This window comes from Lingula anatina, chromosome 9 (genome assembly GCF_051362555.1).
Source record: "Lingula anatina isolate TDL-2025a chromosome 9, LinAna3.0, whole genome shotgun sequence".
In the NCBI taxonomy this organism is placed as follows: Eukaryota; Metazoa; Brachiopoda; class Lingulata; order Lingulida; family Lingulidae; genus Lingula; species Lingula anatina.
The window spans coordinates 17932516-17946406 of record NC_141775.1 but is presented as its reverse complement, the minus strand read 5'-3'; the positions used below and the strand labels follow the sequence as shown (position 1 = coordinate 17946406).

The 13891-nt window shown below is 38.5% G+C and overlaps 1 protein-coding gene across 2 annotated transcripts; it reads left to right on the top strand.

Moving 5' to 3' along the window:
* Positions 1–1979: 1979 nt before the first annotated feature.
* LOC106179735 (putative G protein-coupled receptor No18) lies at positions 1980–13764 on the top strand. Of its 2 annotated transcripts, XM_013563461.2 has the most exons (3): positions 1980–2229; positions 9568–10301; positions 11133–13764. In XM_013563461.2, exons 2-3 carry the CDS (start codon positions 10091–10093, stop codon positions 12497–12499), a joined length of 1578 nt encoding a protein of 525 aa, XP_013418915.2. In that variant the 5' UTR covers positions 1980–2229; positions 9568–10090; the 3' UTR covers positions 12500–13764. The 2 variants fall into 2 exon arrangements, with proteins under 2 accessions (XP_013418915.2, XP_086852379.1); XM_086996253.1 differs by lacking the exon at positions 1980–2229 and having other exon boundaries at positions 9325–10301.
* The last annotated feature ends 127 nt before the right edge of the window (positions 13765–13891 follow it).

Below are 13891 nucleotides of genomic sequence, written 5' to 3'. Positions count from 1 at the left end.
AGTCGGTGTGGAAAAGGGGCGTCAAAATAGTTGAAAATAGATCTTATGTAGATTATTTATCTTTTATCTTCTCATATGATAGTCATGCAACAATGCATTACCCTGAAGTTTCTGTGGTATTTTGTTGCACAGTGTGTGTAAAAACATATAAAAAGATAACTAGACGTTACCTGTCAATGTCGTATAAAAAGAGTTACCCACTTTGTTCCTCATTGCGACTGTTACCAAACATTTTCACTCAAAACAGAGCTCGCACTAAGAGTCGCTGATTGGTGACGGTCCATTAGTACTACTACTACTAATAAATAATAATAATAATAATAATAATAATGATAATAATAAAAATGATGATGATGATGTTGATGATTACAGTAAAATGTGACGAATTAGAAAGCATAATTAAAATAATAATATTAAGAATCGTTACTCTAATTGTTAGAGTAAACGCATTAATATTAGGTAAATACGGTAGGAACATTTATTTTGTTAGTGATATCATCATTAGGAAACTTTGACAACATGTGAGGTTTAATATGGTCTGCAAGTGTGGCATTCTGAACTGACCAAGTGCCAAGCCGAGCAACCGTCGAATCCGTCTGGAAAAGATTAAGTGAGGTGATTGAAATAGATCTTATATAGATGTTACCATCTTATCTACTTTTTGACCGGTGACATCCCTTTATTAAATAATAATAATAATAATAATAATAATAATAATAATAATAATAATAATAATAAAGAAAGCATAAAAACACCTTTCAGTTTCTTCTCCGAACAATTGCATTCTTTGGTGTTGAAGAGGCTTAGGCTCTTGTGATTAATGATAAGCATAGCGCTGGCTCTAACAAACCTACGCTATAATATGAAATAAAAAGATAAAAGGAAACAAGGTGAAAACCTCATGTGTACCTGGGTTAACGACTTCATTTATTGATCCAAGAATGAGAGGCGTATATTAAAACGACCGATAAACTACCTTGTTCGTTGTTCTGAGAGAGAATGAGGGAGGGAGGGAGGGAGAGAGAGGGAGGGAGGAGGAAAGAAATGAATGGAGAGAATTAGGGAGAGAGGGAGGGAAGAGTGGTAGTGGGAGGAAGAGAGAGGGAGGAGGAAAGAAATGAATGGAGAGAATGAGGGAGAGAGGGAGGGAAGAGAGGGAGAGGAAGGGAGAGAGAGGGAGGAGGAAAGAAATGAATGGAGAGAATGAGAGAGGGAGTGAGGAAGGGGGGAAGGGAGGGGGAGAGACAGATATTGAGAGAGAGAGAATGAAGAAAGGAAGGAGGAAAGACAGAAAGAGATACTTTGAGAGAGAGCATTGCACATCATGTCTCTTATATATCATTTATGATTGTATTATGAACTGATTTTCTATAATTCACATTGGTATCAGGTGTCTCTGGCGCGTAGCCTTCTATAATCTCTCCCCAGTAACATTGCTTTGAATGTGAGCAATTGAAAATGATATATGATATCTATAGAACACGCAGCTTTTCCCGGAACCTGCTGCTTTTGTTAATTTTTTTCCGCTGGGGATCCGGGTTCTAAGCCTTATCACTGGCAATGCATATTTAATGCCATTGCAAAAATAATAATAATAATAATAATAATAATAATAATAATAATAATAATAATAAAGATGTGTTAGCTCTAATCTACCTGAATATATGTGGAAGATTCAAAGGCGTTGCTCAACAAATCCAGTCAGCGTCGCATAGACACATAATGCGAATTGGTATTTTATTTCACCAAAGATGTCTTGACCAAAATTGCGTTCTTCTCACCTAATTAGCCTCGGTTTCGGCATAATCGCGTGCGTTAAGTATTTATTAGACATCCATTGTTTGCTTTCGACTTAGACCGTCTTCATTGCAAGCGGACTCACGAGAATATGGCCTTATCAGAATGCCCTTGAACGTGGCAAATGCCACGGTCGCTATTTGCAGTATGACTTGTATAAGCCTGGATAGTTTCCCAGAAGATATTTAGCATCAATGAATGCTATCAACACCTATTATCGCGGCAATTACCTGGTTGGCAACTTCACAGCGACGCAGGCAGTGTTTCCCGTTATTGGTTCTTTGCTGATAAGGCATTGGAGAGATGAAGACACTCTTTTGCTGGAGCTACGATCAACGCCAGGAATTGGCCAAAAAGGACCGAATTTGGGAATTTTTCAACGTTTACCCATAACTATTCAACTACTGACGACATTTTCATTGACGTTATATGGTAAGAGTAACTTTTTTATTCGTTTTGCCAATTTTAAATCGAAGGTTTTAACACTAAGCTGGTACTGGTGGGTATCCTGCAATTTTATTTCTTTGTGCTTCAGCTAGACTGTTTCTGGTTTTCAGCTCCTATGGTAGAGAACAATCAGTGCATCACAGTCATTTGTAGAACAAAAACATAGAATAACAATATACAGAAGAATGGGAAGAATAAATAATTCCCTGGAAATTGCAGCAATTTTCCTACCATAACCTAGTCACGCACATACCTGTGGCGAAAATTAATTATCTAGACACCCGTTGTCGAGTTTTTTAATTTCTGATCCTTATCGTCTCGTATGAAATGGATAAACTACTGTTTTCCTTAGAAGAATTTTAGAACTGAACTAAAAAAAACGGCCTATGTATCGTAATTTGTTGAACGTTTTGGGTAGGAACATCAACTTGGCGTCAAAGGAAACAGCTAATACATCTAGGTATATTGATTTTTTTGTTACTTATGATGGCTCAATTTGCATTGTATGCTATAGAAATCACCATAAGCTACAGTAAATAATCTCCCTGGAACTTAGAGCGCTGAAAACGATATTGTATCAGTCCTAATGCCAGGAAAATGTATGCTATTCATCTCGTATAGGGAGCACCAACCAGAAGGTCATATTGAGTTACATTATCTAGTGTGACTCTCTGGAGCGGCTTTGACCTACTGAAATAGGATTCCAAACAACGCTGGGAAAATCCCGAAAGCGTGCAATGCATAAGGGACGCGAAGCTTGTTTTAATCAACAAACATTCAGTTTGATCTGTCACCGTACAAGCGGTCCAACGTATCAATGCAATCAACAAGACGTATTTAGAGACTTAGGGCCTTAAGCTATCGAAAAAAAAAATAATAACAAGGAAGCAATCCTCGATTTCATCAAATTATTGCGAGTCGTAAAGGTTGAAAACAACAAATGGCGGAACGATTTATTACAATATTGTTAGAGTAATTAGGGAGCATTCAGATAATTACATCACACTAGTTGGATCGGTCTTACTCTGAGTAAGTACAATCGGGTTACAGGGTTACTACTTAATATGGAATTTTTCATCATTGTTATTTTTGAGTGCTGATTAATTTTTTTTCGGCTTGATTCATAAAAAAGTATGTCATTGAGTGATTCAAATATCCAGTCTTCTATTGAAAGATATTTTGGTCAATAATATCAAATCTGACATAAGATGTCACTCAAAAGAAAAGACCAACACCCAGAAATCCATATCAGCGTTACAGATTGATATCAGTATTAATTTTTTAAAAAAATTTAAATTTTTTTAAAAATTTTTTTAAAAGCTAAGATGTTTAGAAAACGATAGCCTCCGAAGAGTGATGTGTTACACAGTCAAAGAACTCATTACAGTAAATCATGAAAAGTCATCAATAGCGGGTATGACCTCCAGCAGCCGCTTGCAGTGCCCTCATCCTACATGGCATACCCTGTGACAAGTTTTTTAGAGTTTGGATGGGGATATCATTCCACGCAGTGATATTTGCCTGTCGTATTTCATCACTATTAATTCTGTGAGTTACTTCCGCCCACATATATTCAATTGTGTTCGTATCTGGGGAGTTTGCAGGCCAGGGCAGTTGCTGAACCCGATGAAAAATAGTGATTCTGCGAGCTCGATGTGCGGTTTCGCAGTCGCCTTGGTTCACAGTTTTTCTGAATATGACTCTTACATATCGAAGCATTGTTTGCTGTAGAATGTCTCTGTAGGAACCCTGGTTGAGGTTGCCTCCTAGAAAAACCAACTGATTCTGGGCACCAGCATGAAGTGCTCCGCAAACAGAGACCTTACCACCCCCTGCTTGCACCCTAGGCAGTGCACAATCATCGTTTTATGCCTCTCGTACACGTCGGCGGACACGGATTCGACCGTCAACCCTAAAAACTCCATATCTGGCCTCATCACCGAAAACGACGTGATTCCAGTGTTTTGGCTCCAAACGCACGTGTCCCCCAGCCCATTGCAGACGTCGCTGTATATGACGTGCTATTAACAATGGTTTCCGTACTGGTCTTCGTGCAAAATAACCGGCTTGCAGAAAGCAATTGTTCACGAGGGACCTTGAAACGAGTGTTTGAATGACATTCTGAATGACATTCTTCTACAAATTTTGAGTGCATTTCAAATAGTTTTCCCCATTCTTGTGGTCGGCCTGAATGTTGGAAAAATTATCGAATGGCATTTGAATAGTATTCTAACAGCACTGTGACTGCATTCTTAATATTCTCACGGTATTCCGACAAATATGTTTTTAGAATGCTATTCGAATATGCTGGAATGCACAAAGATTTGTTTTTTCCGACGTCATTCTTAATCATTCCGCCTCTAGTGTGACGGGGATTTTATACTCCGCCAGGATGTTTCGAATGTGCCTTGGATGAGCTGAAATATTAATTTTGCCAGCAATCGAGCTACTATAGTGCGACGTTCAAAGTATATTCTAAATATTCTTACTGCCTGCTTACAGCATTATGAATATTCCTAGTTTTCCAACTACATTTAAACTGCTTTTGAGAGCTACACAGTCGAAAATGCACTCATCATTCGAGGCGAATTCAAGCGCATTCTGAGTATTCCAACGGTACTCTTACAATAATTAAGGTCAATTTGAAAATTTTCCCCTGAATGTGGTTCGAATTTTAAAAATTCTTCGTTCGGGCTCATTCTTCTTCATTCCTGCTGATTCCGAAAAAGTGTGACGGGGGTATAAGGAGAAGTTGATCCTGTCTTCTTGGTGTGATACGCGGACACCCTGGTCGAGGTATTGGAGTAGGTGCCCCTGTAGTAGCATTTCTTTGGAGGACTTTACTAACGGTTCCTGATAAATGTTGCATTGCCTGGCAATGGCTGTCCGTTTCTGGCCATTTCTCTGAGAGCAAGAATACCATAGTAAGCTGCGTTGCTTAGCTGTCGAACCATGTCTTCTTTAAGGTACCTGTCAAGTTTTTAGAGCGATCCCTTTGTTGCTTATCTAAATACACTCCAAAGATTAGCCAAACCCATGCGTTTTTATATAAGGGCAGAAATTGCCGAAATGACCACCCATCACATCTGTGACCACAGAACACTCAACTGCAAACATCAATTGTTTCGAGAGTTGTATGGTAATTAGGTAAAACACCCGGCTACACATGGAGTAACACCTCAGTTTTGGATTTAAAGTAGTTGGAGAGAAAATAAATATTTTGTAGAAAATATACTCGCCAAAAAATAATATTCCATATTAAGTAGTAGCCCTGTAACTGAATGGCGTGCCTCGCCTCCTCGAGCAGCTAGTTAAAACGCCACCTTGTCCCTGCTCGATCGAGAAGCTGTGTCGGAGATCGTGAATTTGGGACAATTTTCTGAGCTGTTCAAAATTTAGGATCCGAACTCCGGAATTAACAAATCCGTTGGATATTGTTAAATATTGTAACTGATTCCTAGTTTACGTGAAGCATTCGTCTGGCCAAGATTTTAGCACGGTTCTGTGAGTCAGAGGTGAGGGGCTTTTCTTATTTTCATTTTCCCTGGAAGGCGACCACATATAGACTGGTTCGTTTCTGTTGCTTTTTTATATCAAAGGGAAAACAAAACTTCGTATGATATCCATATTTCACAATAAATAGATTATAAATAACTCAAAGAAATATGATAAACTCGTTTACCACCAATTCGGTGGTTATCACTATTATTCTGGAATCTGTGCTTGCCATCAGACCACGTATCCTAAATAGATGGCCACCCGCTATACCAACCTCTTAAGTGATCATTACATAAATAAATAAATAAATAAATAAATAAATAAATAAATAAATAAATAAGGAGGGGCTTACTTCAAAATGTCGGAACGGATTCTGGTGCTTGTAAGTGTGAGAAAATGTCGTTTAATCCAGGAAAATCTTTTTTTTACCAAAATGAACAGGTATGATCCCTTTCAGTACTCTCCATGCATATCTGTGTATTAGTCAGCGTAGCGTAGGTTTGTGCATCAAACATTACGAAGACGTTCGGTACAAAAAAAGACTATATGGAAGGTTTGAAAATTAAAAGCACTAGTAATTGATGAAATAAGGAATTTCACATTCAATATTGTCCAAACCGAACCAGAATTTTTTCAGATCGGTTGTACGTAAGGATCGGTCTGCCTGAAGGGCAATTAGCCACTGAGCTTGACGTAGGATTATTTAACAAATAGCCAGGTATAGAGCCATAGAAAAACCATCTACCATTATGGAACTGCATGATTTAAGAATGTATGTATGTCCTTTGCACTGCAGTTCTTTTAATCAATAGAGTTTGTATCCATGTGCTATTTTTATCATGTGGTAATAATCATCAGCTCGTTATCAATCACTGGAAAAGCGTCAATTCACATTGCGAGGCCTTTAAAAGGCGAAATAAATGTCTTTTCAGGTATTATTTTTTTCCCTTTTTATCAACAGGGTATTTGGAAACGTAGGCAAAATTACAATGTATAAAGTACCACTGAGTTATACGTTTGTGAATTTCAGCAACTCCCGTTATTGCATGTGTTAAAAGGATGGTTCTCTCTCAACAGTAAAAATAGAAAAAAAATTGGAACATAAAATAAAATTCTTCACGGCCATGGATAGGTTAACTCCTGGCGATAAGATTAATATTGTTGGCACATCCAGGGATATTAAACGTTCTGGTACAAAGGTCAAGGTCACATTAAACCGCATTTAATTGGAACCCTTCGCGAACATTTATCACCTCGGTTTAATTGAATACATACGCGTACTGCGCAATAGCACGACGTTCGTCATCGTGCACGACACATTTGGCATTTAATCTGGCAAAACCGTCCAATTATCCATACCATATTTATAATTGATATATTATGCAGATTCATTAGTGCTTTTTCGTACCTTGATAGTAATCCAACTTAATACATCCAACTTTCTTACAAGCTTATGAATATATAAACCAATTTTTGAAGCAGGGGACTGGTCTGGCAGTGGTGAAATGAATCGTTGGTTAGCTCAGAGCGCCTAATATGGCAGCCGGGCTGCATCCTCCCAAGGGAGGTGAGAGCGACTATAGAGTGCAACATGGCCAAAAATAATCAGGTTTCTCAGATTTAAATAAATTTGATTTAAAATAAATAAAATAAAAAAGTATATATTTATATATGTATAACTTCAACCTTCGGGTTGCAATATTTCAATAAAGATTATTATTATTATTATTATTATTATTATTATTATATAACTTTGTACTGCATCAAAGCAATTGAGAAATGGTGAGGATTATAATCCGTTTTTTTTAATCCATTCTTTGTTTTCTATTTTATAGCGATACTTACCGCGCCAATGAACATGAATGTGAACAAAAACAGCACACCGACAAAAATACTTAGTTTCTTACAATCTATATAATAATAGCAGATCATTCGCAGTCTCCTTTTCACGTTTTTCTTCTAAACTAGAAAGCTCTGTTGACAACTGAAAGGTGTTAGCAATACATAAGGGGAGTGGAAAGATAGTGCCCGTACTTTAGATTTGATTATATCTGTTAAAAGTATATTTTGAAGGCATTTTCTAGCCTTCGGTAATTTCCGTAAAACTGCGGCATGTGTGACAGATATCATATATTGTCAATAACACTACATCAGATGGCAGCATTTGGTGACGTCCAGTAGTAGCGTGCTAGGCTCCCAAACACGGCGGAGGAGGTTCGATTCCCACTTGGTTCTATTTTTTTCCTTTCTTTTATTATTATTATTATTATTATTATTATTATTATTATTATTATTTCAGTGTGGAAAAAAGACTTTCACAAAGACTATAGTATAAGAGATTCTTTAAATCATGTACATTAATCTCTTATCATGGTTCAGTGATTAATGTGACTGGTATCAGCTAGTAAATAGTGTTATAATGAGGAATAACGACAACGATATGGAGATTTCATTCACCGACAGCCTTTTTCACACAATTTCACAAGTATTTCAGCTCTATTTATCCGTACTGATCATGCGTTTACCTGGTGTTTCTTCCCATTGTCTTTGAGTGATTACAAGGAATTTTGTTTTCAATTAAAGATATCTTAAATATTATTTGGATTACTCATGCTGGGACCTTATCCATCATAAGTTTGCATGTGTTTTACACTTGTTAGAAACTTGCAAATCTATTCAGAAATCAACCAATCAAATCGAACTATATGTGACTTTGAAATTTTCCATCTTTTCCTACTACGAGAACAATTGCCACACTTGTTGACTCTTAAAGAAATTTAACTTGCACTCAATAACTCCCTATACGTTTTGCACATTTGATTCCGTTTTAATTGTTATCTGTAATTATTGAAAGTGTAAGTTATTTGCTTTTCAACAATATACACACACTGGACAGTAGAAGTGTCACCCCTTCTGAACCAATACTTTGGGGGAGATAAATAACTGTGGAATGATATGCTCCTGGTATCATTTTATTAACATCAAATTTCACAAAAAGACCAACAATACAATTCCATGGTATAGCGGTTTTATACTCATCAGTCACATTATAAGTAGACCAGGCATTATAACTTTGATTTCTCTGATTAAAGGGGTGACACTTCTTTTGTCCAGTGTGTGTATATATACAGGTGGTCAAAGGGAAGATTAACACAGACCATTACATCCAAGTGCTGGAGAGGAAGCTTAAGGAATATCTTTGATGACCATAATAACCCATTTATGTTTCGCGGCATGATAATGTGTTATTTATCAAATCTTTCCTCGTATTATTGCAAAAACCCATCACTAGGTGCGGGATAACTAATTATAATTTTAATATATTATAATTAGCATCAGTGACGTACGAAAACCCTGCGCTCAAAGAGCAACATAAGCCAAACAAAACAAATACATTGGCAAAAATCCAAAAGATTAATAGACCTTTCTTACAACATATTCTGTTTACGTTACTGGAATAATGAGCCATGGGCCTAATGAAGTCAATAAGTATCAGTGAAAAACCTAGAGAGAAGAGCATGTTAAAAATCATATTTCTGGGTCACATTGTCGTCATCAAGACTCAGTGTAATGGGGCAAACCATTAGTTGAACTATTAAAAATTCTAGTATATATTCAATATACTAGAATTTTTAAAAATTCTAGTATATATTCAATATACTTGCTGCAATCTTGACAAAAAGGGCGTCGCTTGTTAAAAGCCCACACGCACAGTGTATAGAAGAATTAAAAATCTGAATTGTTTGCTTCATTAATCAGGCAGTAGACTTCTTGCTGTAAATGTTTTTTTTTTTAATTATTTTTTTTTTATTTTCTCTATTACAGGGCTGGTTACAGGATGCGACAAAGGCAGCAAGGGTTTTGCGGTAATTATTTCGCACATCGTGACGGTAAACAGCATAACACGAGACCCGATTGGTCAAGATGTGGAGTAATGACGTAGGTGTCATTTCAGATATTAACAAAGAATCCTAAAGAAGGAGTCTCAGTTTACAGAGCCTCATTATACACTTGTCGCAGTAATGGAGAACTCGAGCATCTTCGAATAGCCCAAAGCGAAATTTTAGTTCTATGTGAGTTGCCTAAAATAAGGCAAACTTTGAAAATTTTATATCTAATTGTACACTGCAAGCGCAGAAGGACACTTTGAAGTAGAGCGTTCTACTATCTTTGAGGCATTAGAAACAAATAGTTCAGGATCCGAAGAAAACAGGGATAAAGTTGCATAACCAAGAGACGTACGTAGACATGTATTCAACTTCAGTAAGGCTAATGAGCATCGCAAACATGCGAGCAACGGAGAAAAACACATATTCATAGATCTAGCGCACGTTACATCACAGACACCATGAGTGCTACAAACAGCAGCCTTTCGCCCATGTCCAACGCCACGGAGACCCCGAGTGCTGAGGGAAAGGTAGCTGAGATCGCCATCCTCTGTGTAATTCTCCTCAGCGCTCTGATTACTAACTGCCTCATCTGTACTGTCTTCTACAAGCGGCCGCATCTCCTCACCGTATCCAATAGCTTCTTGTTGAACCTGGCCTGCTGTGACGTAGGTGAGTCTTAACACGTGCTCTGACGTAGTTATGTGTTGACACTTGCTGTGACGTAGGTGAGTCTTAACACGTGCTCTTACGTAGTTTACACTTGCTGTGACGTAGGTGAGTCTTATCACGTTCTCTGACGTAGTTTACACTTGCTGTGACGTAGGTGAGTCTTAACACGTGCTCTGACGTAGTTATGTGTTGACACTTGCTGTGACGTAGGTGAGTCTTAACACGTGCTCTGACGTAGTTATGTGTTTACACTTGCTGTGACGTAGGTGTCTTATCACGTGCTCTGACGTAGTTATGTGTTTACACTTGCTGTGACGTAGGTGTCTTTTTTCCTCGTGTACCTTATCTATTTCTTACAAGTAAAACATGGCATAAAATTAAAAAAAAAAAGCAACTAGTATAATTCTAAAATTGTAATGAAAGGCAGGTTTCATATTTGCCGTAACCTAGCCTCCACCAGGTGTCACTGCAAGTCGTTACAAAAAAAAAACAGGAAATTTTGTAACAACGCACAGAGACCCCCTGGCGGGGAAAGCTGTTATTGCTAACAAGCGACGACAAACACCTGTTAACGAGTTGTGCTGTCTTTTAATTACCCCAGTGATGTCCACACATAGCGGAGCGTCTAGGGACTTCCCGTTTAACCTGGAGCAACGCAGCGTACTCACTTATTTCTCTGATTTATACATTTTATACATCTCTTAAGCGGAAACATTATAGGAATGGGAGATATATTAAATATATATGAAATTATCATATCAAAAAAGAAGGATGCAAAAATTAGCACGCGGTGATTAAAGATTTACGTGTCCACTTTTTTCCCCATTTCAGGACTTGCCGTGCTGGTGATGCCGTTTATGATCGTCTCGGCCTCGGAACAGGGGTGGGCGTTCGGGGCGGAGTGGTGTCAGGCTCAGGGTTACATCACCACAGTGCTGTTCTCTACCTCTACCGTCAACTTACTCCTCGTCTCCTTGGACAGGTACTACTACATCATCGCCCCCCTTCGGTACCCGTTTGTGTTCACGCAGACACGTGGAAACATCATGCTTGTCTGGAGCTGGTTGGTTGGCCTCATTGTCGCGATCCCTCCGCTGTTTAACTGGGGCGAATACAGGTTTCAGAGAGAGGCTCTGTCCTGTACTCTGTCCTGGACTAACACCACGCCCTCTCTAAACTACCTCATCTTCTTCTCCTCATTCAGCTATATACTGCCTCTCATAGGAATGATATGGTGCTACTGTAGTATATTTAACGTGGCATTAGGCCACACCAGGAGAAGCAACAGGGTCCATCCGGTTCCCCAGTCCTCCTACGTGTCCCCTCGCCAGCCCCCAGACGTCCTCGTCCCCACGGTGGACAGAGCAGAGATCAGTGACGGCGTGTTTGGAGACGCCGAGAGTCAGGAGACCACGAGCAGCGAGGTCGTCTCGGAGCCATCTCGGTACAGCCAATCGCGCGACTGCAAGGCCGCTCGGACCATACTGTTAATTGCAGTGGCATTTCTCACGTGTTGGGTGCCTTATTTCATAGTAGCTGGCCTGCAGGTGTACGGTAACACAGTAGACGACGTGGTTGTTACCACTGCTACCTTGCTCGCGCACTGCTCGAGTGTTTTGAACATTGTCATCTATGGATATCTTAACAAATACTTGAGGATTGAAATGTTCAGATTACTGAAACAGATGCGCCAAAACAGGAGCCATGACAGTACAGCAGTGGTGAACATAGAGAGCGAAGAGAATGCTTCGACTACATTCACCACCCTGTCTTCGCTTAAGCTTGCCTACATGCCACGCGGGGGGACGCCTAGACCCAAAATGAAAGCAAAAAGAGACGCGCCCCTGAACTCTGATATTCACGCCATTGAAGAGCTCGCTGAGGACTCGAAATCAAGCACGCGCTGCTTGCAAATACGCGTCCAGTGCTCTGACAGCGCAGAAAACACTGCCCCGGGGCCTCTTGGCACTGGTCTGAACAGTTCCCATGGCGACACAGACCTCGCAGTCTCTCCAAAGCCGAAGTGCTGTGTCACGTGGCAAGACAAGACAAAAAATGATGTGAAAACTAAAGGGGGCTTGATCCTAACCCCGCACTTTTATATGGACGAAGAAAGCACTGCCAATGATGGCAGTTACTTTGATGACGTCATAGCTGGGAACTCGTCTCCGGCTGTATCAACGGGTGATCTGTGTTGATGACGTCACGTGTTGAGGACGTACCAGATGTAAATTAGGACCCTCTCCCCCAAAAAGAGGTAAAATATAGTATTTAAGGCAACACGAGTTAACACAAACACGTGACCTTCTTTAAGTTCTCACTAATCCCTGTAAATCATAGTAAAATTATCATATTTTCCTATTATATATATATAAAAGCAAAAAGAGACGCTTGTGTGTGTGCGTGTGTGTGTCTAACATCTTGACTTTCTTGGCAGAGCCCGATCCCACTATTGTGATATTGTTTGTGTTATCATTAGAGTTTCCCTTATGTAAGTCAATAAATAGTAAATAGTCACGATAGTCTTGGGAATATTTCCGTTGTCATGGTAACTTTCAATATCGCGCATTGTGATTTATTTTCAACTACCGGTTGATACTGTAATTAGTGTATCCGGCAGCTTAATACCCTTACAGGAAGTTTATGCACATCCTGTTGTTGTAGGTTATGAAAACTATTATAGCATGCAAGTAAATATTTACACACTGTAGTGGCATCGATCGTATCATTAGTTGAGGTATTTGCAGCTCGTTTATCTGGTTAAGGTAGAGTCTTTATGCTACACTGGGCAACAACGTCGTGGATTAACGCCTTTTTTGTTGCCAATTGAGTCAGCAGCTAGCGCTGGAGAACTTGCAAAAGAAATCGCTTTTATCTGAAAACATGTTGCTATTGCTACGAAATTTGTATGGGTAACTATCAATTATTTTAATCTTTGTCTGTCGTACGTACTGAAGACCATGTGTAGGATATGTGGACTATAGAAATACCTCATCTGTGAAGAAAAAAATTAAAATATGTGCAAAGGCAATTAAATTTTCCATATGATTTTTTTTACTATTTGAAACCAAAGTTCATATCACTATAGCAGAAAAACTAACATGAGTACCTATCAATTCATTTTAATTTCAATATTGATGCAATAGTGTCAATCTTGGATGCCAAAAATTAAGAAAAATTTGTCAGACAGAAATAAGGAAATTACCTGTACACCTATTATGTGGCTGAAGTGCTACAGAGATATGTTGATCAGATATAGTCCTCTTGAAAAACTCGTAACTGTGATAAAAGGATGTGTCTTTATAAAGTTTATTTATTTATGTATCTATTTATTTATTTATTTAACATTTACTTGTTTGCTTTTTTGTTTATCTGTTTATTCATTCATTTATTTATTTGTTTGTTATTATATTGTTGTATTCATATTTTTGGTATATATTTATATAATAAAGACACGTTGTGTTATAAATACTGTGTTCTACTTGTTGAATTGAAATTTGAGAGATGTGTCAAATATACAGTTTGTGTCTCTCTCCTGAAGTGCTAAAAAAGGTAAAATATATTTCATGTATTTTAATTACCGCAATTCA